Consider the following 25017-nt stretch of genomic DNA (forward strand, 5'->3'; position numbering starts at 1 on the left):
AAACAGCAATGCTGATCGCGCATGCTCAAAACATCGGGTCGGAGCTTTATCCGGAAGTTAGAGGTTCGACAGCGTGAAGTGCTTCCGACAGAAGCACGTTCGGTTCAATTCCGACTGGGAAATGTAGTTTCATGGAATTAGACGCGACTGTTTGCTAACGCGTACAAAATGGCTAACCATATTAGTTAGCGTTACTTGGATGACTAAAATGCGTCTTTTTATATTGCGTCATGTTTCGTTGCATCACGTTGAAGTCCATTGTGACAAAAGGATCACAATCACGTGACGGTAATAGTCATTTTCTCAATCTAAACAAACCGACCAGTTGTACAAACGTGCATGTAGTTACTGAAGTAACGAACGGTTAAGTTAAACAACCCTTATCGAGCTGCTGAGAGGACAACACGTGTTACAGTTGTGGGAAGAATTGAGGCAGTATTACGTTACAAAACATGATTTGAAATGGAGGAAACTATGAAAACTGACTACTGTTTCATCATCCACAGCTTGGAGACGATGAAGACATTCCCAAGTGTTATGATGACGTCACATTACTTTATGCGAAGCAGCGCCGGTCCAGGTCTGACTGGTGAACGTCAAACTCTGTTATCTAAACTTAGCAGTAGAGTGGGGGCCACGAATCCAGGACCACTGTCAGAGCCAGCAGCCCCGGTGAAGTTGGAGAAGGAGGAGGCTGCAGTCTGTGAGCAAAGATCCTCATCAAATGGTAACTTTCCAGGCACAATGATCCCTTTGCTGTTATTTCCCATTGAGCTATTTGTCTTCACAGATGAATGCGATCAGAGCAAGTCAGAAACACAAACTCGGCCACTTTCATCACACGCCCGCAGACGAAGGCAGCTAAAAGTGGAGTATGAAAACAGTGATACTGGAGTGAAGACGGAGTCCTGGGAGCCTCTGGACTGGACGAGACAACTGGGACACATAAGGGAGATGAGGAGCAGCAGAGACGCACCTGTAGACAACATGGGAGCAGAGAAGTGTTATGATGTTGACGCACCACCAAATGTACACCAACACGCCTTCTATTTTAGTGTGTGTCAGAAATTATTCAGCACTGAAAAGTGTTGTGATGTCAGCACAGGTGAGGCGGTTCCAGGTTTTGGTGTCGCTCATGCTGTCCAGTCAGACCAGGGACCAGGTGACTGCTGCAGCTATGCAAAAGCTCCGAGCTCATGGATGCTCTGTTGAAAATCTGCTGGCTACTGATGATGAAACACTAGGAAAGCTCATCTACCCCGTTGGCTTCTGGAGGGTAAGCATTTCACTCAAGTGTCTGTAAAAGCTTCTTACATTTTTTTGTTTGTTTTTGTTAGAGCAAGGTGAAATATCTAAAGAGGACAGCAAGTATGCTGCAACTAGAGTTCGGGGGAGACATCCCCAACACAGTGGAGGGATTAGTTCGGCTACCCGGGGTTGGGCCCAAGATGGCCCACCTGGCTATGGATATTGCATGGGACCAGGTGTCGGGCATCGGTGCGTAATCCACACTCCTCTCTGCCTCATGTCTTTTCACTGAAGAACATTGGGGCCGCGACAGACATTGAAACAATATTGCAAGTAACAATATGTGGGAATACAGGAACGGTTTTAGCATTTACACATACTATACTACTATAGTATACACATACTGTACTACTATAGTATACTATATATTTTTTTGCTTTGCTTCCAAAACAGAAAGCAACTTCTGTATTTAAGCTTTGGTTGGTCTAATACTGTGGTGAAGATATGTTTCAATTATTCGGTTGTCGCAGGTGTAGACACACATGTGCACCGCATCTCTAACCGACTGGGTTGGCTCAGGAAGCCCACCAAGACCCCAGAGGAGACTCGGAGAGCCCTGGAGGAGTGGTTACCAAGGTAACTGATGATACCTTTAACCTTGTTAACTGGGTTCAACGCAACAAACACAACCAGTCAATGAATTTGACCCAGTTTCCTTTTCAGGATCATTGACTCAACGCGTTTTCTCCTCATGAGCAGGAGAACTGCGCTGTCTTCAGAATGTTCTTTTTTTCAGTCTCTGATATGCTTGTCATCACAGGGAGCTGTGGAGTGAAATCAACTGGCTCCTGGTTGGTTTTGGACAGCAGGTCTGTCTACCTGTCAACCCTCTCTGCTCCGTGTGCCTGAACCAGCACAGCTGTCCGTCTGCTCACAAAGTCTCACCCGCCAAGAGGCCTAAAGCTCGGTCCCCGCGCTCTCCAACCCCCACGACGTCCCACAAATTCAAAAGTGACCCTGGACATGAGTCTGAGTTTAAAGATGAGAAACTAAAACAAGAGGTTGACTGTGGAGGGTCAAAAAGGAGAGCGAAGGCCAAGCTGGACTTGTAACTGAAGACGATATGTTTGAATACAGTTCAGTAAAAGCTGTGTTTTTATTAACTGTACACCCATTAGCTAGCTATTTTCGTAAATCTGTGGTTACACTCTGTATCTTCTCACAGTTGCCGCCTGCGTCATCAAGCTGTTTGTACTACAAACAACCAAAGGACAAAGTCATAAAATAAGTGCTTGTCAACTTGCATTTCATAACTCTAAATAAACATGTCTTTTCGTGAACAGATGCGTTCATTGTTTATAAGTTTGAAGTTCATCCCTTGAATTCCGATCTTGAGGGGAATACCCACATACTGACGTTAGTGGGATTGAGTTTGGGAGAAGGTTTTCCACCAGCAGGGGTCGTCATCCCTGTTGGCCGGACGCCTCCTACTGCGCGCAGCAGGAGCGCAGAGGTACGAGAACATCTCTCTAATCTCAGCTGGCGGATTACTGCTCTGATGGACGGACCTCGACTGACTCCAGCCCTTTCCCGCCCCATCGCTTCGTCTCAAAGCATGGATTAACCACTTTTTAACAACTTAAGACGCCCTTTTATTTGTTTTTTATTCCCGAAATGATGGTGACCTGTGATTCAATGGAGTTCTTCTTCATGTTGTGGATCCGCCACCTCACCGATGCGAAGCACCGTCTGCTCTCCTGAGAGCCTCGCACCTGCTCCTCAACTTTGACTTTCAGCGATGGAAAACGCGCTGAGACCCAGACTCTGCTTCCTCACCAAAGGGGCCACGGGATATGGCTTCCACCTGCACGGCGAACGCAACAAAGGTGGACAGTTCATCCGAAAAGTGGAGCTCGCTTCATCGGCGGACATGGCCGGGCTGAGACCCGGAGACCGAGTGGTGGAGGTGAACGGGGAAAACGTGGAAAATGAAAGCCACCAACAAGTGAGTCACCTATTCTAAAGTACAGTTGTGGGGGGAAACGACACTTGAGGAGTTGGATAAGTTCTTTACCTGTTGAACCACTTTTCCGTTGCCTGGGGAGCCGGATAGATGCACGAAGCCCGATATGGGTCAATCTGAGCCGTGTGTCATGAGAACCTCCGTGTTGTTGTCTCACGACAGACTGTCAAATACAGACCTTTTCTCCTCAGTGAATAAGAACAGAGCTGGCCCTCCCTTTAGGCGAACTAAACAGCTGTATTTCTGTGACTTTAGTAGTTAGTTTGCAAGCAGCTTCAGTCCTCCCCAAAACTTTCTCTCAATGTCAAAGAATCCTTAAAAAAAACCTACGCCTCACTCTCAAAATGGAATCATTTGTATCTTGACCCATTTCACATATTTCCTGAAAGTCTCATCCAAATCTGTCCATAACTTTTTAAGTGATTTTGACCAAAACCATCGCCCTCGAAAACAACAGTAATAATTAACTGACACATATGACGCAGATTTATCATGGATAAAGTCTATATTCATATACTCATGTCATACATCCGCGGTGAAGGAGAGTAAGTGATATTTAAATTATTTAAATATAAAAAATTTTTGCCCACATCTATTTGTTCTGCTTCCCAACTTTCCTGAATTATGTCTTAAGTTTGTGCCGCTTTGTAATTTTGATGCAATGAATATACATTATGAGTGGTGTGCACAACATGAACTGTATTTACTCTCCACAAGCTCAGGCATGAAGAAATTGGGCCTCTATTTATCATACTGCAAAGCTATGTGCTGACAGTTTGGATGCTTTACTGCGCCTGGGCGGTTTTAGTAAGGAGAATCCTCATTTATTTATATTATAGATATATATATATTTATCTTCATATAGATATCCTCATATGTATATGAGGATATAATATATATAATATAGGATTATATTTCATTTCCCTTTTTGTTGGCATGTCTTGCCAGGTGCCCAAACCAGTTACTGCTATCCTCAACTTCTCTCTGGTCTTCCAGGTTGTTTCTCTGATCTGTGAGGTTCCGCACCGCACCAGACTCCTGGTGGTGGACAGAGAGACGGACGAGTACCTGCAGAGCTGCGGCCTGCCCTGCACCGAAGACTTAGCCATAGAGATGGGAACCCTCTCGCCCCGTCCATCACCGGCACACACCCCCTCGGCCTCTCCTCTGCCCAGAGGGAGCTCACCTCTCACACCAAAACCCAGCCACTTCTTCACTGCTGTAGATGTGCGGCGGAGCACACAAGTCAGAAGCAAGAGGTCGTCTCTGACGTCAAGTACAGCCACTGACCCCGAGGTGGGTGCTCGTCTTGCCTTGTGTTGTGTTAACTGATGATGATGTCAGAAGCTGGTGCAGAAGTTGCTCTGCAGCAGGAAAGTCATGGACCAAGCAGAATGTTTATAGCAGTATATTTATAGCAGTGTACTGACACTTCTAAAACAGTAAATAAGGGCCTAAACTGAGACTTCACAGAATGCAGTCTCTCTTCTTGGAGGCCCAATCCCATTAATTCAGGCACTACTACCTGACTAGACAAAGACTCTTGTGAGTCTTGAAATACAAACATGCATATGGCTTCCTTATTGCATATTCGCTCTCATCTCCTTCACTTATTGATGAAACTTGAACATTTAAATGTGCTTCAGATGTTCATTTATAGTAGCAATGGTTTTGATTTTTTGCCATCGTATACATATTTAATGCACTTACGGGCCACAGAAAATAAATTGCTGGAGCGGATTAGGTCCCGGGACCTTGGGTTTGACACAGGTTCTCCATAGTGTCTTAGACAGTCAGTCACATGGATGAACAAGTTGAAGCAAAGGTCTCCAAACCTTTTAAGTTTGCCACTTTTGATGAGGTTGAGGTCAAACTTTTCACTCTCCAATCTTCAATTTTAATGTTGCTATTAAATGTCAGCTTTGAGGGTTATGCATGAACAGGAACATAATTCCTCCAGTTATCATATTTGTAACTCTGGAAAAATTAAAAGTATCACAAACTGGTTTTGACTGACACTAAATTGAATCTGCTTTACGGGATATATATAAGCTTCTTTAGCAGTTAGCATCACCACGTCTTTGCACTACTTCTTTCGTTGTGTCAAAGAGAGCTGATGTGTCATTTTTATTCACAGGCGCATTTTAGAATTCAGTTTACTGTAAATATCCAATTGATTTTATTATTTCTGTCGATAAAATGCCTTGAAAAACATGTTGAGGAGCTTGACTGTCTCTGCCACTGTAAACACATTCAGCGACTTCAGTGCCAGAAGCCTTAGAAGATACTCACACATTTGAGATCAATGAACTTTCCCAATTTTACACAACATGTACAACTATTGCAAGTGAACGGAGCAAAGCAGGATGCCGAGTACTGATATAGGAAGCTCATCATTGAGCCAAGTGGAACTAAGGCAAGCTGTGAATGAATGAATGAATGACTGAATGAATGTGGATAGTCAAAATAACAGATGGACTGGATAAGAAAAAAGTAGCACAGAGTAAAAAGGACTCAAAGATGAACTTGCAGGCAATTTTAACGGCGCTGAAAACCGAATTTTAGAGTCATAAAGAAATGACACAAACTACTTTGTCCCTTTTTAACTCTGTGAATCCACCTGCTAAACAAGGGTCGCAGCCCACTGGCGTATCAGCTTACCGCCACTACAGTAGCTGGGAGGTGTGGTGATGTCAAACACCCATTGTTGTCCAGGAGAGCTGCGTCTTTGTGCAAAAAAAAAGGTGTTAACACGCCTCACACATTTATCTGAAGAATTCTTCTCACAGTACCTGAAACATCCACCATGAAAGGCCGATCACATGACAGCTCCTTCAGAAACACTCCAGATATGGTTCAGTTCAAGCCTTGAGAAGCAGAACGGCTGGTGGGAATCAAATTCTTCATCGCTCATAAATGTATATCAGTGGATGTTGTTCAGTGAGCTTTGAAATCTCTTTGTATAAGGCTGAATCTTTGACAGTTTGACTGTTGCAGTGCCTTGTGGGATCCTTTTAAGAATATTGAAATCTACTTTTACATCCATGAATATTGCTCTTAATATTACTCAACAAACATGTCAGAAAAGCAGGAGTAAACATGGCTGCTGTAGTTTTGTATTGTAAAAAGAAAGAGGGTCTGTACAGCATTGTAGTGTGTGGATTTACAAGAAAGAGTAGAGTAGTTTAGAAAGATGGATAGTTAAAGCTGGATAAGCCTGGTGTCTTTATTGTGTTTGTTATCACAAATATTTTTGTGCACCACCCGAAAATGTTCCAGAACTTTACTCCAGCCTAGACTTGGATTCTTGACTAAGACTCCATTGTTGTTTGTGAGGCTCCTCTCGTGCGTCCTGGGACGGTTCTGAATTGAAAGACGGGATCAGGTGGCGATTCCAAAAGGGTCAGGTTTTAAGATAATATCAAACCCTTTTTCACAGATGTCTAGACTTCCCTGGATTGAGACAGAACGCCTCTCTTCCGCTCCATATATCAAGTCTTCATAAAGGCCATGTCACTGACAACTGCTGAAGTGGCTGTCAAAGTTCTGTGTTTTGCCTCCAAACAGAGTAAGCCTCAAGCCTTTGGACCACAGGCTCCCACGACAAACACCTTTTTAGCTGAGTGGAGTGTAAATACTGGCTGGCCCTCAGATGGCTGTTTTCTCATGTAATTCACTGACAACTATGAGAATGTGACGGTAGAGTTCGTACGTCACACAGAGTGTTCTGTCTAAAAAAATCCAGTCATGTGGGAGTTTTCTGAAGCTCATGTGTCTCATGTTAGTCAAGAACAAAGACGTCTTATTGAAGAGGGGAACATATATTGTCCATCACAGTCACAACATACCAAGTGTATCTACTCAATACTACTAGGATAATGACATTTTATTTTTGTCAGTTAAGTTAAAACATTACAAGATCAGTTGCATTTTTATGGTCCTAAGAATAATGTCTTTATAGCCTGAGTGTTCACGCCATCGTACTCCTATCCTGTCACACACTGCAACAGTTGTAACAGGTGAATTTTTTTTTTTTTTTTTTTTTTCATAAAGAATTTTTGGACATCATTGAATCCACTCTTTCAATTGCTGTATCTTCTTTAAGAAAAAACTGAACGCAGAGAAGTGTGAAGTGATGTAGTACACCCGCCAGGCCTGTGGGTGGCGTTGTAATGTTCTAGCAACAACCAAAGCAGATGGCACAGTGCATGCTGAAGCAAGACGTTTGCAGTGTGGACCAAGGTTGAGCAGTTAGACACACTTGAATACAAGTTGACAAAAACAACTGTGCTGATGTTCAGTGTGGATTTAGGGAGAGTTGGAAGGTTTTGCCTGTCAGCTAAGCATCTAACTCGTACGAATGTAAACCATTACTTAATAAAACGCAGCATATAATCGATTCAATCAGATAAATCAACTGCCGTTTTACTATTGTAACACAATGACTTGTGAATGCTCTGTCAGCGTTGTTAGCGTTGTTAGCATCGCTAGGTAAGGTCCAGTGAGTGAACCTTTTCTTTTGCTACGAACATTTGATTCAGATTGCAGAATCTTGGAATTTGATTTATCGGTTTGACTGCATCCTGTATTGTTCAAAGTCATGTGAAATGAACATCTGTGTGGAGGTAGGCGCTGTCTCAGTGCCTTTCTTGGAAAATTTTGTGTTAATTGTTTTATTTTGGTCAGATAGAATAAAAAATATGCAGCCTCCTGTGTTTAATACGATCCAGCTATTCTCAAGAAAACAAATTGTTTTCAATAATCTTGGTCCAGAGGCTGCAGAAACATATTTTCATAATGAACAGGCTTGAATCTGTGGGGAAATGAAAAGTCCGGTCTGTGCATTCCTTCAAATAAACCGTGACTGACATTCACGTTTATCCATGTCAATACAGACGTGATATCATTGATGTCTGATGATGTTGTGGCAGCAGAGGCCTGCATGCACTCATTTGTATAACCACTGTGTTCACACGTGCGTCCACAAACACACACTTCTGCCTCTGCAGTGTTGAAGCACGTCATCGTACTGGTTCATAGTATTTGATACCAACAAGTGGTTACAGTCAAACTGTGCTGAGCAGGCTGTGTTCGTGATGATGGTGATGATGATGTGCACAAGACAGAAATGCTGACTTTGCTTTTCCAAGCTACTCTGCAGCATGGTGACCTGCCATGGCAACCTTTTGGTCCTTAACATCACTTCCTCTGCTCCGACTGCAGCCTGCCTCACGTAGCTCAGTTAATACAGAGCGTGTGTGCGTCTGGTCGATCCTCACTTGTGGGGACCGATTCTTGACAAAACACTATTCTTGTGAGGACCTTGTGCTTTTGTAGGGACCATTTGGCTGGATCCTACAAATCCAAGCCTCAATTTGAGTCCTTGAGTCAGAGTCCTGGTTAAAGTTAGCCATTTGTTTTGGATGGTTAGGTTGGGGGTGAGAGGCTGGGAAAAGGGTTATTACGGCACTGAGCGGTCCCCACACAGACGGAAATACTAACATGTGAGTGTGCTTAATCGGCGTCGGAGCACTCGCTGTCCTGCTGGTGAAGCAGAAAGGGCAGAACTGTCTGGGCGCCGACAATATTGTCACCCTGCTCTCAGCTGCCAGTACCTGTACACACAGACACACACACACACAAAGCTGCCATGTGCATATTTAACTCGGGCCTGCGACTGGCAACGTGTTGCTCTGTGATCATTCTTGGTTTAGTCTTGATGTATCAGCCTGATCCACTTAGGTCTCTGACCTCTGGATCACAACCTTGTCTATAATGAAGTGAACCTCTCACGTTCCAATCTCACTAAAGATCAGAAACTCAAATGCATCAGTTTGATTTAATTTTGTACTTTTTGCTGCGAACACGCGACAAAATAATGTGTGTAAGCAGTGCAGAGGAGAAGAAAGGAAGGCCTTGAACATTGTTTCTTGACCCAGTTGTTATTGTTCCCTGCGCCACTTTTGACAATGAGAGACTAGAGACACCTGAAGAGAGCAACGTGCAGGCTGTAGAAGATGGACCTGAACAACTGAAGGTGGTTCCCCATGATGATGGTTTACACACATTTTCTTACATGGATGGTGGTGGTTCTGAAACACGCTGGCAGCCGCCATGAACACAGTGTTGCTGTGATGTGTAACGTTACATCACAGGACTTTCCGAATGTCAGCTGCAGGTGGAGCCGTCACCGGAACCGTCAGAGGAGCCGCTGCCTCGCCTCTGTCACCTGGTCAAAGGAGAAAACGGCTACGGGTTCAATCTGCACAACAACAAAAGCAGGGGCGGACAGTTTGTGCGGTCTGTGGATCCTGGCTCCCCCGCTGAGCTCTCAGACCTCAGGCTTGGCGACCGACTGGTGGAGGTGAACTGCCTATCAATCGTAATAATAATAATAATAATAATGTTTGGTCACTATTTAAGAAATTATGTCTATGAAAAATTCACTGGCGGTTTCACACAGGACAATTCTATTGTCCTTAAGCGGTTTAAAAAAAATAAAGAAAGTAAAGATGAATAATACTAATAATAGTACAAAAAATAAATTAAACTGTGTGGTTGTGTTTTTAATTCATGTTTAAAAACTGATTGAGTTTATTTTATCCGGTCAAAAGAACTTTTGCATGATTACTAAATAAGTCTTCGTGTTAAAAATAAACAATAAACAAAGCATTAAACGTGAGTCAGAAAGAGGTCAGCACTTGCTGTTGAAGGTGATCAGAAGGTTCAGCATGATGAATAAAGTATACCTTACAATGTATTTTCTATTACTTCAGAATTGTATTTTTTTTACTTGAGGTTTTGTATTATAAATTGGTAAATGTGATAGACATTAAATGTTAACAGCAAGAAATTTCATTTCATTCTCAACACAAGTCTTATCACTGGCCAAGGAAAAAAAGGAGTAAATAAAATTCAATAACTTACAAATTGTTATGAATAATTTAAGAATACAAAGTAAAAAAAAACATGTAAATACAAGTGAAGGACCAAGAACGACTCGAGGAAGTAGTGTTGGTAGGTTGTGGGTTTTAAATATATTGGGTTTCAAATTGTTATTTTACCATTAAAGGAGTCTGCCACTGTCTCAGAGCACATCAGTAGTTTCTGGGATGAAAGCAGTCGGGGTGAGGAGTTCATGAATGATGGTATCCAGCATGGATGCGGGGCTTCGTTCCCACTGTTGCTCTGGTTAAGAAAAAACAATGTTTATTTTGATCAAGTTTTATTCCTTATCAGCTCCTTTCCTCTGAGTGTGTTTCCTTGCTGGTGTTTTGGCATCACACACTCAAGACCATGGAAAAGGTAGAATCTCGGATTAGCCCCAGTTCACCTTGCGGCACCAAATTTAACCAGTAGCAACACGCACCCAGAGAGGATGCAAGTCAGAACCATGTTGTCAGAGAGAGCTGTGATGAAGATGGTGATGTCAGCCATTTGCTTGGATTCCAAACTGCGTTTACTGCGCCACACTTGACTCGAACACTGAGAGATTGATGAATGATGCATGAACTAGCAGAGAAGATCTTCAAATAGAAGAAATAGAATAAACAAAGTGATCAAATGTTTTTAATAGAAAGCTTTTCAAGACACTATTGTGCAGCAGAATTCATTTGAATGGAACGTGAATTAAGAATAAGATGTATGAAATGTTTTTCATTCATTTGTAGACAAACCAATTATTATGTCTAAAAACTGTCACAATTTGAAGGAATTCAATTTTAAAATAAACTGATTGCAAAAATGAATGAATAAATAAATAAAGCTATATAAACATGTTTGGTAAAAAAAAAAAAAAAAGAAATAACACGAGAAGCAAAAATTAACCTTAATATTTTATAATTAAAAATACTAAAATAATATTTTCCTATAACAACGCAACATGCCCAATTTCAAGGGAAGGGGTCCCACTGCATGGGCATGTGTTGCTGAACATTTGTGATCGCATGTTCAACAGTCTAGTTCCATTTAGATGCCATACGATGAAGGTAAACATCGACTCTCTTTGCGACGTCGATGTCAGTTTGGAGTGAACAAAAGAGTGTAAATGATGCGCAGTGTGTCACAGTCACTGTGTGAACAGGAAAAAGTATCAGAGGAGTATTTCAAACTGGGAATAAATATGAGCAGTTTTCGTGATTTAATTCGTAGTTTAAGGACAAGCGAATTTAAAAATGGCTAGTAGGGCCATATTTAGGAATATTTGCTACTCGACTAGAACAGACTTTAGGTTTTTTTTTTGGCTCTTTAACACAATATGGTTACTGTTTCCCAGAGCGCTGTTTCTCCAGGTCTAATGTTTCACTTTGATGTCCCACTTCCTTCTGTGCGTCAGGTGAACGGAGTGAACATCGAGGGCTTGAGGCACTCGGAGGTGGTGGCTCTGATTCGTGCTGAACTGGAGGGAGTGCGCCTCCTGGTGGTGGACAAAGAGACAGACGAGCTGTTCCTGAGACTGGGCATTACCCCCACTTCCTCTCATGTCAAAGGTGACCGAGTGAGAAGCAGTTCCCCTTCAGATCCTGGCTCTTCATGACAATGCGTCTTCCTGCAGAAGCCTATGTGGAGGAGTCGGCCCAGGAGGAGGCCTACACCACCCCCTCACCCACCACCTCCCTGCCCACCACACACACACCCATCATACATGTTACGCTGACAGACACTCAGAGCAACACGTCCCCCAAATCTCGGACAAACGGCAGCTCGGCGTCCCAGTCGTCCAGAAGCTCCACCACCCACTCAGAGCTCAGCAGCTCCGACATGAGCATCCAGGTGAGACTGGTCACCTGCTGGAAATAACCGTGTGACCATGACCATGTGACTGGTGCATTGCGACTGCTGCAGTTGTGTGTTAAGGTGTGTTCTGCGTGTGTTGAAGGTCTTGGACGAGGACGACAGGCGCGTGTCGGACCCCTTCATGGAAAGTGGCCTGCGGCTGAGTCCGACGGCTGCCGAGGCGAAACAGAAGGTCCTCGCCAACCGCAACAAGAAGAGAGCGCCTCCTATGGACTGGAGCCAGAAATATAAGATCTTCAGCAACTTCTGAGGCCAAACAGTGAAAATGAACAATGACTAGTTCCAGTGAATTCACAACATTTAGTGTGAGAGCATTGATGTATTTCAACTATTTAATGTCGTACCTCGATGATGGCGCAGCACTGTACACAAGCAGCAGTTTCACTTTAGTTTGAATGTCCTCAGCATATAATCGGAGATTTCACATTGTATTTTTGTAGACACATTAGAGCGTTTTCTCAAATGTGATTATTTAAAAATAAATATACATGGACTGACTAAGATTGTTTGTCTGTCTGACAAGTATTTTACCTCAGCAACAGCTCAAATCTGGGACTATAAACTGGTCTGGCAAGTTTCATTTCCCATTCTGATGTCACTTATACTTTTCCTCGTGCCTCACATGAAGTTTCAAACTACTGAAGTTTGAAACGGCAAATCCCAGTTTGACTTCCCACATTTTAATGGGACGGGGGAAAAAAGCACAATTTATATATATATAATATATATATATATATATATAGATAGATAGATAGATAGATAGATTGTGCTTTTTTTCCCGTTCCCATTAAATCTGACAAATAAGTTTTAGTCACAGTTTTGTATTGACTTCCTGGTTTTATTCGAATACTCCTCGACAGCACGAACAATAAAGTATAAAAGTTGTACGGTTAGCTTTAGCATCCTCTTCTTTGAACGTGACAGCGTTCATGGACCACAGTCAGCGACTTGGATGAGATGAATCGTAAAACTGCTGCCCTTGAAAGTTGGAACATATTATGCAACAAAACTATCATGCAGCTAATCTGCAACAGCATCATGCAATTTAAGTATAAAGTCAATACTGTTCCGATCACAGTCCACTGGAGGTCGCAGGAGTGATTCCTTCCTCTCCAGTCACCTGTTACTTTTCCATCGCTCTTTGTCACGCAGGGGATTAAACTAGTACTACATGTAGAAGGACTACATTGCTCTTCACTGTCACAGTTGTGGTCTAATCTATTAAAAGCTATTCATAGAAATGTGATTATCCCCGCTGTATCAGCCTCTCCACTTCTGTATTTACCATTTTTCTCTTTGGCAGTGACCTCGCTCTCATCATTGCACTGCGGTCTTCTCCAGTTGAAGTGGACCACAGATATTTTAAGCTCAGAACGATGCAACGCAACTTCCTTTCTAAACTGTTTTTTTACTATGTTTTGGACTCACACGTGTGTTTATAAAAGAAGGCTTACTCATCTGCAGTACTGCAGGGCAAATTACAATATTACTTTTCTCAAGCAATAAAAGAAGAACATACTGTTGAAGTAGAGTAACATCATGGTCCACAGGTCCTATCGAAGGCAACTAAACCAGATTGTAATTACGATCTTATTATTCATAACAGCGACGTGTAAGTGGCAGCTGTGTGAGTTGAGCTGTAGGAACATGTTGTGGAGTTAGATGACTTCAAATTCATCCTGATCCCAGCGTCTCAAACCCAGAAGTAACTGGCAAAGGAACAAATACGTTTCAAGGTTTTCTTTCCTACAACCTCTGAACCCATCAAACATTGTTTTAAAGAGTTGGGTCGTACGAATTCACCAGCGCTTTGTGAAAGTCGGCGAGTGCATGAGGAAGTGTGGAAAAAGGTCACATCTAAAATGACCTCCAGTCAAACTGAAGCCTGCAGTGAAAGGTTTTTGTTTGCTCGTGACCAGACAACATAAAGGTGTGACGTATTCTGAACTGAAGTATATCAACACAGGCTCATGAAAGCACAGATATGGCGCATGCAACCAAAAAAAGAAAACACTTCAACACTATCTAACTCTCCAAAACATGCTCCAAGGCAACAGGGCATCCATGCGCACCTACCTACTCATGCAGTTAGAAAGACACTCCCGCACACACACTGAAGCGACATGGCAAGGTTAGCTGTTGTAAAAGTGCGGATTAGTCGCAGTTTCACAGAGGTGTTTTTATTTATCGGGATATTTTAGCCGGTCGTAGACACTTAATTTCACAGTGCAACACAGTGTGACAACACAGACATCGGGGTCAAGACACAATACGGGCGAGATCAAAACAAGTACTTCCCATAGATTAAAAAAAGCAAAATATTTGTTTAAAAGTGCAATTTAACAGTCACTGGAAAAAAAAACTGCAGAATTTGCGCGACCTTGTCAACAGATTCTCATTAGTAGCAGCTAAAAAAAAACGCAACATTGCTAGTAAAAACATTAAAGTGACACAGCCAAAGTTCTACTAAAATATATCCGTGTGGTTTGCAAAAGGATATCAAATGCAGACAATAAACGGAGACACTCGTGCGCGCACTCTCAAACACTTGTTCACAGTCGTCAGGTGCCAATGACGTCGCGGTGGGAGTCAAGTTTTAGCTCGGTACCATAGCACTATGAATACATACGTCACAAACTTATCACAGAATTCCCGGAGTGAGGCGCTGCTAACGGCACATGCAGACAACTAAAGAAGTTTCTTTTTTTTTTTTTTTTTTTGTAAGTTATACTCCCATCTAGTGATAAAACAAGTGTTAGCCCTTCTTCTCTGAAATAATAGTTATGAAGTCACAAGAAGAGACACTTGCTATTTCTCTTTCTTTCTTGATAAGGTATAAAATATGGCAGATAAATGTCTGATAAACGGAAAGCTCTGAAGCAGCACTGTGGTCAACACCGAGATACACGGAAGAAAAGTAGAAGAATAAAGCAGTATTCAGTGACTACAGATGAGAATGACCATGGATTCTATTCCCCTGGAAAATAAAGGATTTATGACACCTGTCTGTCCCCAATTTCACGCTTTAGGTTCTTCGAAGTTATAGTGCCACCGACAGGCAGTTCCCTGTACTGCATGTACAGATCATGTATAAGCTCTGAACGCAAGAGTCCGTGTGTTGGGTCTTCGTTGGTCAAGCTAAAGGTTAACTCTTGAATTTAAAAATTTTAAAATCACAACAGTTTCTGCTCCTCTAGCCCTGTAACAGATATTTCTGTTGATAAATTCCCTGCTTTGTTAACCGGTGCCTTCCCCCCGGGATGACTCGCCGTCCCAAAACCTTCTGGTTTCATCTCTCGTGTCGTTCTTTGTAAACCTTTCGATCGCTTTGCCGCCACCCTGTGGCTTTTTCTCTCCCTACCGGTTAGTTTTTTCTGTGTCGGGTCCCTGCCTAGTTAATCTAGAGGTGTCCCCCTGTCCCAACCCTCCCTCCCTCCCTCTATGGACAAACACATAGGGTGTGGGGGCCGTCCGTCAGGGGGAGCGGCCAATAGCGTCCCTCTCCCTCCCTCCTGATCAGGGCAGTGCAATACACAGATGGATGAGTTTCCCATTCACCCTCCTCCTGCAGCTGGCGCATCTTGATAGAGACAAAACAGAAAAAGAGAGTGAAAGTTAACAGTGTCACTTTTATAACTGAAGATCAGACAGGGTGGGGTGCTTTACCACTTGGGTGAGTGTCGAGGCTCTAAACGCCGTAGCAGGCTGCCAGTCTTTCCTTCAGCAGTGGAGGAAACTGCTCTGAGAACTGCTGCCAGTTCTCCTCCCCGACCTGCTCCTTGAACCCGTGCAGGATCTAAAGAATATCATGATAAAACACTGCCAGCTTGCAACAAACAAAACAGATTCTTCTGAGACCTTATAAAACATGTCGCGCAGATCGTCTTTCGGATTAACCCACGAGGCTACGGCGTCGCAGAAAAAGATGAAGTCCTGAAATGAATCACAAAAAAATATTCAGTGTCTCAAGCAGGAGGAGAAAACTCACCAGCGTTGCCCACCTGCACCACACCACCAGGGTTCACCCCGATCATCATGCAGATCCCTCGGAAGGCGGAGTCTTTCTCCTCGTTGTCTCTGATGTTCCGTAAAGAAGTGCACCTGCCGCGAGCAAGCGTGAACTCAAATTAATATCAACGTCATTGACTCAAGAGAGAAACTGAGTGCCACGAAAGGGGGTATATGGTTGAGTGAGTCCTGCTTCATGTAGGCAAATATACAGGCCTGATCCCCTCAGACTCTGTATGGATCAGATAGGAGACCAAAAAAGTAAATAAGCATCCATAGCTTGGGCACTTATATGGTTGAGTGAGTCCTGCTTTATGTACGGGAAAAGACACGGAAAAAGTTACACATGTTGCGCCACAGTATATGTGTTTGAAGTAGTTTAGAATCAAGTGTGTTTTCCGTGAGTAACGGTACTTTTCCTTCAGGTCTTATTTGCTGAAAGGAAACCATTTTATTATGCTTTTCGTATGGGTACAACGCGACAACAATTATCTTTAGCACATCCCAGATGTTGTTCCCGGATGTTCTTCTGAACTCAAGTACATCACTGAGCTTCCACGTGCCATACTATTTATAATGGCTCACTACCTAAGAGAAGGCAACCAAAACAAACCTGAAGTCGGAACAAATAAAAAGGTTAATGTCACAATGTCATGATGAACTTCAGACAGCAATATTTTTTTTTTAATTCTCATCAAACTGGGAGACAATTTTTTTTTTAGTAATTACATTATTATTATTATTATTATTATTATAATTATTAGGCTCTCTTATATCTTATTGTTTATTAATGACATTCATCTATTTCTTCCGGAAATTATTAAACTTCTCTTGACTTTGTAAATGAAGTGCAAATATGATTTTTTTCCATATAAAATATGACAATTATCTCTAACCCTTTTCTATCTGGGGACGTTTCGGAGTACAACCAGTGTCTCTTAACTGCTTCTGAAATCATAATTGTAATTCAATGCGTTTGTTCTTAAAACATTCCTAAAATAAAGGTTCTGAAATCTGTCTGCTGTTATGTGTAATACTTACACATTTACACTTAAGAAAAAGAATCATACCAACTCACCAAGGGCGAATGAATTGTGGCAACATGGGAGCCACTTCCTGGGGACAGACGTAGCCCAGCCTTCCAATGGTGATCGCTGCAAGATAACAGGGTTGTGACTTGTGATGCGATGCCCAGTTCAAGAGAGAACGCCAGGGATGGCTAAATAAAACACTTGACATCTCATGTACCAGTGTTCTCCAGCAGGGTCTTGGGTGTGTTTGGCCGATTAATGATCTCCACCAGTTGGCTGAGAACCATGGCGATGTACGGCTGCATCTCCACTCCTGAGACAGCACATAAACAAAGTTCAAATCATGTCATCCCTTGCATCTCCCATCCAAAACCAGTGCTACTGACCCATCTGCATGCAGATCTCCCCGATGGCCCATGTGGCATTATTGCAGACGGAGATGAATTCTGGATTCAGGTTAGTGCCGAGGATTGGCATAAACTCAGCTTTTAGGGAGAAAACATTGCAAAGTCAACAGATAAAACACAGTGACTCACGCAGTCATGTGTGACAAGACAGTTCCAGTCAAGTGAATTACCAATGCAGGGTTTCACATGTGGGAAACAGGCCTTCGTCAGATCACCAAGTAGAGCAAAAGAACTTTGTCTAACTTCCGGCATTGTGTCCTGCAAAATAGAAGATATTGGGGTCAAGTGAGACGTCTCAACTGAACCATGTTTGACATTTAAATAATCCTGGATGTGATCGGCTCACCTGCATGCACTGGAAGAGCAGAGTCATAATGTTACTGCGCGCCACAAGCGTTTCCACGTGTCCTCCCAAGCCCTCGGCCAGACCGCTCAGAAGATCCAAAGCCACAATCATGAAGTCCTTATCTGGGGCCTCGTACTGATCTGGCTGCTGACTGTACATCTGACACAGAAACGACACACATCAAAGGTGTGGGGAAGCCTGAAGTGGGAGATTAACACGTTATTAAAGTAGACAGAGAAACCACCTGTCACCAGCCCACTGCTTACCCAAGCCTCAAGTTCAACAGGGACCATCAACACTCTCAGTTTACTCCTGGTGATGCATAAACATCCGTCTGTTTTCAACAAATTCCCTCCTATCTATTTTCACAAAGATCTTGTGGGAGAAGGAAAATGAGTTGGCGGGCTGGATTGTTCCCCAGGGCCTTGAGTTTGACACATGCACTAGGGTGTGTGCTCATGACTTCAAACAGGCAACCAGTATTTCGGATAGCCGGGTGCATTTGCGACCAAACTGGTTTTGAAGACGACAGATGGTTGGATAATTAAGTTATGTTGAATTATGTAAAATGACAGGGTGGCATTTCTTCAACACCTTACAGAGTTCTGTCTTCCTCAAACTGAGGTTCAAATCAGATCCGACAACTCACCATGGCCTGAGCCAGAGTCTTCTGGACAAGGGTGACGCAGCGCTGATAGACTGGCTCGCAGTACGGGAGGAAGCCGCTCTGCAGAGCCGTGGCAACAGACGACAGACACTCCAATAGGGGAAAGAGATCTTTGTCTTCGTCCTTCAGCTCATTCCACTTGGCGATCAGTGGCGGCATCAGCTTTTGAATATACTCCTACGACAATTGTGCGTTGCAGGGGTTTCATTTCAGTGTTGCATGATCACAAGCTTGCAGCATATCAAGCACTAGAAAAGTTTGTGCTCACTGGCTGGTTAAGATGGTGTCCCACTGAGTCAGCCAAGGTTCCGATGGCATCGTACAAGATCAGCAGATTCTTGTGTTGATACTTCCCGAACGCAAACACCAACGTGTCGAGAATAAAGCTCAGGTAAGGCACCAGCTCGGTGCAGGCCTCCTCCTCCAGGGTGGCGAAAGCACTGAGGTAAAAATAGGATGGATATTGGTGAGACGCAGGAAAAGAGCAGAAGTGTGAGGAGAGTCATACCTGCACGCCGCCTCTTGAACTCTTTTATTGAAATCCAGGATGCGTTTCAGCAGTTCAGTCATGAGAGGTTTGAGGTGAGCATCAGGGGGCTGGCTTACCACCCAGTGAGCATAGCGGCTGAGTGTCCAGCAGGCGATGGACCGAACCAGTGCTTTCTTGTCGCTTAAACACTGGATGAGGTGGGGGATTAGCTCAGGTAAGTATGGGACCATGCCCTGCATACATCCTGGGTGTAGAGGGAGGGTGCAAGGTGTTCAACCCCAAAAACATTTGCGATATTGTTCCAGCATCCTGTCTCACCCTCAGCGATCGCTCCAAGCACAAGAATTCCAGACTCCTTGATGACCCAGTCAGGGTGGAACAGCAGGCCTTTCAGCAAGGGGAGGAGATGGGGGAGCAACTCCTCACGAAATACGTTGGCAAGGACATCCAAAGCTGCCGCAGAACATTTTCCTGGAGAGGGGCCAAAATCGAGAACTGGATTTAGGAACCTACTTCAGGATGAGAAAAAGACATCTCAGCTGTTATAACTAAGCATCACGGTATTTCATTTTAACATGCTTTTAATTCAGTTATAGGCTATAAATAGTTATATACTACATGAGAAGTGCAGTTTTCTCATGTGACAGGTTCTTCCAGTTGGCCTTTCTTATGTTTACACCTTCTCAAAGCGTCAAAGATTTTAAAGACTCCACAGCCGTGTCACTCTAGCCTGGTAAACAGTCAGAGATGAAGCGACACGCTGTGCTTTCGCAGAAGTCTATTGATTTTATGGCATTCGACTTACGTAGGTTCCAGTCCGACAGTGCATCGTCGTCGTCATCTTCATCGTCATCGATATCCTCCCCCTCTTCTCCCTCACCTCCTTCATGTTGAAGTGTGACAGTCCGTGACTTGTGGAAGCGAGGCTTGATGTCCTGCTCACTATCTGGAATCGTCTCATCTTCCTCCACATCCCCCTAGAAGATGCAATATTACTCACTAAATAATGCCATAAAGAAATGTCTCACTGGCTACAAAAGGGGTGTGGGGAGCATATGACTCATGGAGTACCTATTATCATATTTTTAATTTGAAAAGACTGTTTTTACCTTTAGAAGTATTATATCAATCTCTGAATATTTCATCCCATTCACCAGGATAGGAATTAGTCTAAGGTGAAAAAAACATTTTTAACTCATTGCAATGCCAAAATTAAAAGGGTCATCACGTCAGAACTCACTGGACCAAGTGGCCGGACAGAGCCTCGGTACAGATGGGTTGTTCAGCCAGGGTCAGCCAGAACTCACAGGCTTCTAAAGCCACATTCTCGTCAGGGTCTTGGGTCCGCTGCAGCATGTACTGAGGGACACAAAAAAAATAAATCACAATGGTATGGAAAAAGGAGTTGACGTGATAAAGGACCTTTGTAGTGAGCAACGTACCTGGATGATGCTGTGCATGTGAGGGATGAGGCGGTCAATGCGGACTTCTAGCAGCATGACCAGAGCCCTGCACACATTCTTCCGGACTTCGCTGTCCTCATCACCAGCCAGCGCAAACAGACTCTGATAGGACATGATACAGAAATATGTTAAGTTAAGTAGGCAATATTATCGAGTAAAAAAGCTCAGAATAAAATAGCTTGGAATTGACGTCACTGAAAGTGTGGCAGCTCAACCCAACTCACCTCAATGAAAGTGTCGATGTTATCCATCAGGGCCTGAGCTCGACCAATGATGAACTGGTTCACGCAAGCAATAGCATGAGACCTGATGGGAAAAGACAAGTCATTAGCAGACATGAATGAAAGTGCTGAACTCTCAGAGGTGGTGTACTATTTACCTGATCTTCGGGCTGCAGTGCTTAAAGAACTGCAGGAACTTGGGGATCATGATGTTGAGCGGCCTATTCAAGGCATCACTGTCCAACAGCTCGGAGGAGTCTTCACAGATCTTCTGAAGAGCTCCAAAGGAGCCCTTGAAAAAAGACAATTCAGGTGTAAAAAAAAAAAACCCAAAGTTGCATCATAGAAAAATGCGACCAATTTTAAAAAGCATGTCTGACCTCACATGTGTTGTAGTCTTCTGAGTTGAGCAGATTGCAGAGCTGGGGCAGCAGCTCCGGCCAGGTCTGGAGCTCCCCTTTAGAAGCTATGGTTGTTATCAGGATACCTTTGAGGAAGATGTACAGAGATGTTATGTTAGACCCACCGATTTAAAAACAAGATTTATATAACCACCGACTAGCTTTGTGTCTCCAAGATGACAGCGTAAAACAAAAAAACAGCTTAGGCAAAGTTGGATTCAATTGTACTCACCGATTGTAGCTCTGATGAGAGGGGAGGGGTCTCCAATGTTGTTAAGACATTCACGTTTTATAAATTCAGCCACATTTGGAGGGAAGTTCTGGTAGTGAGCCTTGACATTGTTTTTCAAAATAAGTCCACTGAGAGAGCGGGTCGGCTCATCTAAACAGAAAGGGCAACAAAGAGACAACTGCACTCAGTACTTCAAAAGTCAGCAATACTTAATGCAAACTATGATATTTTCATACCTTCAGATTTGAGGCTTGTAAGGACAAATATTAGATAGTTGTTAAAATCTGGAAATTGGTTCAGCTGCTCCAGTTTCTACAGATTCTGCTAAGGAAATACAAGCATGCACGTACACCACATTTGCATGCCGTAGGTCAACACCAAACAACAATCGCAGGGCAAATAAGAGTCCACAGCAAAGGATACTTCTTGAACAGCCCTCTGTGTTGCTGTGTCTGGTGACTGAGAGTCCTTCAGGAGCTGAAGCACTTGCTGCAGACCTTGCTCATCTGGCTGCCACTCCATACTGCCCAAACATAACAACACTCCTTGGTCATGAATACTCATGCATCCTCCATGTATATCGAGCTACAAAAACTAACACCTAAAACACCACCTGCGTGCGATCTAGCAGCATCACTACAAGGAATTCGCGATCATAAACAATGGACGCGCAGCCATATATACCGTGATCCGTATCCCAAACATAGCACCATATGGTTGTTCACGTAAACAGCTTCGACTCACTCAATTCATTCAAGAACAACTGTCACCTTAAACACAAGAGGGCCACACGAATTACAGGTAAATATCCACAAACTAGCTTAGCTTTGCGGTTCCACTTTGAAATGGACTGGGATACTAAACAGCTGGCTTATTGTTTGATCGCATGTCAGCACTGGTTCTTAACTAAGTCGCAGGGACAGTGGTGATGCAATTGGCCCAAATGAACATTCAAAACAGAGAGGAGGCACATCAGCCCCGGACAGCTAACGTTAGCCCGGGGAGCTAGCCGCCACTGGAAAGTACCGCCGCCGCACTTACTTGGCGAATGGTCCGGTTTTGGGGTTCTACAGACAAAGGTCGCGCCTTCACAGCTTCCCTGTAACCAGGAACAACGGTGTCGTCCTCAGCCGAACGTTAGACGTTAGTCGCCTCTGATTTGTGACGCTAGCCGTCCGTGGGATCGCATGCCTCGCAATCACGCCGGGTAATCGGTTTGGACTGGTACGGCTTCCGTACTGTCAGGCAAACCACCCGAAGTCCCCCAACAGCCAATTTAAATAGCGCCTCTTCAGTAGTGAGGTATTGCTTGCTTGCAATCTCTTCTAAAGTCTCCACTTTTGTATAAACGCTTTTTAACGTATTTATTAAACGAAAAGAGAAACAAGAAACACATTGCTAGGGTGAAGATTTGTCGCGACAACTGGATTTATAGTAGATTATCTGGAAAATATGCTGGACAACATCTTTAGTTTTTCAAAAGCCTTGTAAAGGCGTTTTACGCAATCGGGATAACAACTACTACACGTCAGATATTGTCACAACCAGTTGGTTTATATACAATTATTTTCTTATTGTTTGCCTATTTTACTAAATCTATAAGCTTTAGGTTTGCATTTTATTCAAGTGGACGTGTAAGGAATTGTAATTGAATGCATGCATCTGTTAATCATTTTAAATACAGTTTTTCATCTATATATTTAAATAATAATTCAAAACAAACTTAGTGTGCCTTTTTTATGCCTTTATCATTCACTTTTGTTTTTATAGAAAGAAGACAACCGTTACAATGACACAAATGTTTAATAAGCACACACACATTTTAGTGAACACCAAAATCATATAACTGAAGATACTTTTGCAGACAAGTGTTCAAGTTTTTCTCATCTGATGTTTAGCACAGGGAGCTGATTTCACTCTTGCTGCAGCCCCACTTGCAACAGGCGTTGGACAGGCCCACCACCACATCACGACCTTTCCTGTCGGCACTTCGGAGAGCTTCCAAAACTTCCTCTAAGACCGGAGAGCGGGCCGAGCGAGAAAACCCAGCATTGAGTGTTTGTTCTTTCCACACTTGTGACTGTGCAGTATCCCTCTCGCTGGTCAGTTGAGCGGTTGAATCTGAACTCCAGGGGTCAGATCTCTCCTCCGCGGTTGCTGTTGAGCAGAACACAAGTTATTTTTACATTCTTCACCTGAGCGTCAAAGTTTTATATTCATGTATATCCATTTGTCAATGACGGACGCTACATGAACAAACTTAGTGTTAATATTTCAGTATACAATAACCGGAAAGCAGCAATTACAAAAGAGTACAAAGAAAGGTTTATTATATTTTAACTTTCTGGTGCTATAAAAGTCGGTCGCCCTTACCTGACTCTCCAACACTTCTCCTCCAGCGAGAACCTCCACATGTGAAGATGACGGCCCGTATGAACTCTCTCCCACACAGCTTCACCCCATAGAAAGATTGATCTACTTCATTGGGCCGTGCTCTGTCTACCAGTGCAACCAAGAGACAGATGGTCAGTATAGTAGCTTTCCACATGGTGGAAGGTTCAGAAATGGTTCTGCGTTGCGTCTCTGCCGTGTGTTTTGCCTGATCCTTTCTGGATGAATGTAGCTTTTATACCAAAGTCAGAGAGAGGCTCGAGAAGATAACAGCCGAGACCTTTAGAGACAACAATGCACAAACAGTGAAATGGGAAGTTTTGATTAAGAAGAAGATGATGCTACAAGTTGCGTCAGTCCAAGACAATCTAATCACATGCGACCTTTTGTTGGCCTTTCCGGTCATCGTCTCATGGGTTTGTGTGGTGGGTTGCACCGTATCAGAATGGGGAATTGAATGGAGATGAGTATCATCTCACCTCAGGCGGGTTGAAGCCACTCACCCTCTTCCCACATAAACATATGCACAAGTTCCAGAGGTCACTTATTAATATGGGTGTGAGTCACATTAGGTGACAGACAGGCTGTTATAATGTTGTGCTTCGTATGGATCTTCGTATGGAGCTTTAGGAATGCCATACTGTGTTCCTCTCTCTGAAGTCCAACTCCTCTTTTGCATTACAAATATTTATTTATCAGGAATTGCAGTTTCTCTATGACTTACATTTATGTGAAAGTGAAACCATAAAGGACCTTGATAAGGGATTTCATTTTGTAGTACAACAGGAAGGATGGCATTGCCCTCAAACATGCGTCACATTGGTTTTCTGTGGAATTCCTTGGACATTTCAAAACTATTTGAGGATTAATTGGTGAGTCTGGATTGTCAGAACATGTAGAACAAGAGTAGTTGCCTTTCTAGGAATGCGCTGCAATGGAATAGATGTTTATTTGTTAATGAAAATATATACTTCATGGTCAGAAATAGCTCAAGCAATGACACTGATCTTGCTTGGAATCAATCATTGCATGAACAGACACTTTTATCTAAAACAACTAACACCTATCACCTGCAACATATTGACCCAATGATGACATAATTTATGCTGCCACATTCGCTGCACACTATGAAATAGAATAACCATGAGTGTCAGCACTGAGAAGAGGATTATTTTAAGAAGATAGAGCATTGAGAGATTAAAATTTTCTCAAACCATTTTTCTCGCTTTTTTAAATGTATAGTGTAAGCAAAATAAAAAATACAGCTCAGATAGCAAAGACCTCTACAATCAC

The 25017-nt window shown here is 43.1% G+C and overlaps 4 protein-coding genes across 6 annotated transcripts; 2 read left to right on the forward strand and 2 right to left on the reverse strand.

Moving 5' to 3' along the window:
- Positions 1–43: 43 nt before the first annotated feature.
- LOC128753976 (endonuclease III-like protein 1) lies at positions 44–2567 on the forward strand. Its single transcript, XM_053856243.1, has 7 exons — positions 44–288; positions 507–727; positions 791–1029; positions 1106–1276; positions 1338–1497; positions 1779–1884; positions 2069–2567. Exons 2-7 carry the CDS (start codon positions 517–519, stop codon positions 2358–2360), a joined length of 1179 nt encoding a protein of 392 aa, XP_053712218.1. The 5' UTR covers positions 44–288; positions 507–516; the 3' UTR covers positions 2361–2567.
- A 247-nt stretch (positions 2568–2814) lies between these two features.
- Positions 2815–12557, forward strand: LOC128753975 (Na(+)/H(+) exchange regulatory cofactor NHE-RF2-like). 3 transcript variants are annotated; one of them, XM_053856240.1, is made up of 6 exons: positions 2815–3253; positions 4268–4567; positions 9444–9635; positions 11607–11760; positions 11826–12043; positions 12150–12557. In XM_053856240.1, the coding sequence occupies exons 1-6, from the start codon at positions 3047–3049 to the stop codon at positions 12315–12317; spliced, it is 1239 nt and encodes a 412-aa protein (XP_053712215.1). In that variant the 5' UTR covers positions 2815–3046; the 3' UTR covers positions 12318–12557. The 3 variants fall into 3 exon arrangements, with proteins under 3 accessions (XP_053712215.1, XP_053712216.1, XP_053712217.1); XM_053856241.1 differs by having other exon boundaries at positions 9450–9635; XM_053856242.1 differs by lacking the exon at positions 9444–9635.
- A 262-nt stretch (positions 12558–12819) lies between these two features.
- LOC128753962 (transportin-2) lies at positions 12820–22540 on the reverse strand. Its single transcript, XM_053856214.1, has 24 exons — positions 22375–22540; positions 21757–21856; positions 21570–21645; positions 21334–21483; positions 21081–21187; positions 20859–20992; positions 20704–20785; positions 20459–20581; positions 20257–20375; positions 20126–20186; positions 19822–19993; positions 19335–19487; positions 19035–19260; positions 18795–18966; positions 18509–18703; positions 17860–18018; positions 17684–17771; positions 17493–17591; positions 17324–17419; positions 17154–17229; positions 16069–16168; positions 15926–16000; positions 15734–15863; positions 12820–15647 (listed from the first exon to the last, which is right to left on the reverse strand). The coding sequence occupies exons 2-23, from the start codon at positions 21853–21855 to the stop codon at positions 15756–15758; spliced, it is 2670 nt and encodes an 889-aa protein (XP_053712189.1). The 5' UTR covers position 21856; positions 22375–22540; the 3' UTR covers positions 12820–15647; positions 15734–15755.
- A 609-nt stretch (positions 22541–23149) lies between these two features.
- LOC128753993 (relaxin-3-like) lies at positions 23150–23905 on the reverse strand. Its single transcript, XM_053856265.1, has 2 exons — positions 23707–23905; positions 23150–23490 (listed from the first exon to the last, which is right to left on the reverse strand). Exons 1-2 carry the CDS (start codon positions 23879–23881, stop codon positions 23228–23230), a joined length of 438 nt encoding a protein of 145 aa, XP_053712240.1. The 5' UTR covers positions 23882–23905; the 3' UTR covers positions 23150–23227.
- Between the last annotated feature and the right edge of the window lie 1112 nt (positions 23906–25017).

This window comes from Synchiropus splendidus, chromosome 2 (assembly GCF_027744825.2).
Source record: "Synchiropus splendidus isolate RoL2022-P1 chromosome 2, RoL_Sspl_1.0, whole genome shotgun sequence".
NCBI lineage: Eukaryota > Metazoa > Chordata > Actinopteri > Syngnathiformes > Callionymidae > Synchiropus > Synchiropus splendidus.

Bases quoted from the DNA above. Each gene is read 5' to 3' on its own strand.
- LOC128753975 (XM_053856240.1), top strand. From the start codon at position 3,047: ATGGAAAACGCGCTGAGACCCAGACTCTGCTTCCTCACCAAAGGGGCC. The intron at 4,568-9,443 runs GTGGGTGCTCGT...TCCGAATGTCAG, and splicing joins GTACAGCCACTGACCCCGAG to CTGCAGGTGGAGCCGTCACC. The intron at 11,761-11,825 runs GTGACCGAGTGA...GTCTTCCTGCAG, and splicing joins CACTTCCTCTCATGTCAAAG to AAGCCTATGTGGAGGAGTCG.
- LOC128753962 (XM_053856214.1), bottom strand. From the start codon at position 21,855: ATGGAGTGGCAGCCAGATGAGCAAGGTCTGCAGCAAGTGCTTCAGCTC. The intron at 20,993-21,080 runs GTCAGACATGCT...TCTTTTTTCAAG, and splicing joins AAGACTACAACACATGTGAG to GGCTCCTTTGGAGCTCTTCA. The intron at 16,169-17,153 runs GTGAGTTGGTAT...TGCTCGCGGCAG, and splicing joins CCACAATTCATTCGCCCTTG to GTGCACTTCTTTACGGAACA.
- LOC128753993 (XM_053856265.1), bottom strand. From the start codon at position 23,881: ATGTGGAAAGCTACTATACTGACCATCTGTCTCTTGGTTGCACTGGTA. The intron at 23,491-23,706 runs GTAAGGGCGACC...TCTGCTCAACAG, and splicing joins GAGAAGTGTTGGAGAGTCAG to CAACCGCGGAGGAGAGATCT.
- LOC128753976 (XM_053856243.1), top strand. From the start codon at position 517: ATGAAGACATTCCCAAGTGTTATGATGACGTCACATTACTTTATGCGA. The intron at 728-790 runs GTAACTTTCCAG...TTGTCTTCACAG, and splicing joins GCAAAGATCCTCATCAAATG to ATGAATGCGATCAGAGCAAG. The intron at 1,498-1,778 runs GTGCGTAATCCA...CGGTTGTCGCAG, and splicing joins GGACCAGGTGTCGGGCATCG to GTGTAGACACACATGTGCAC.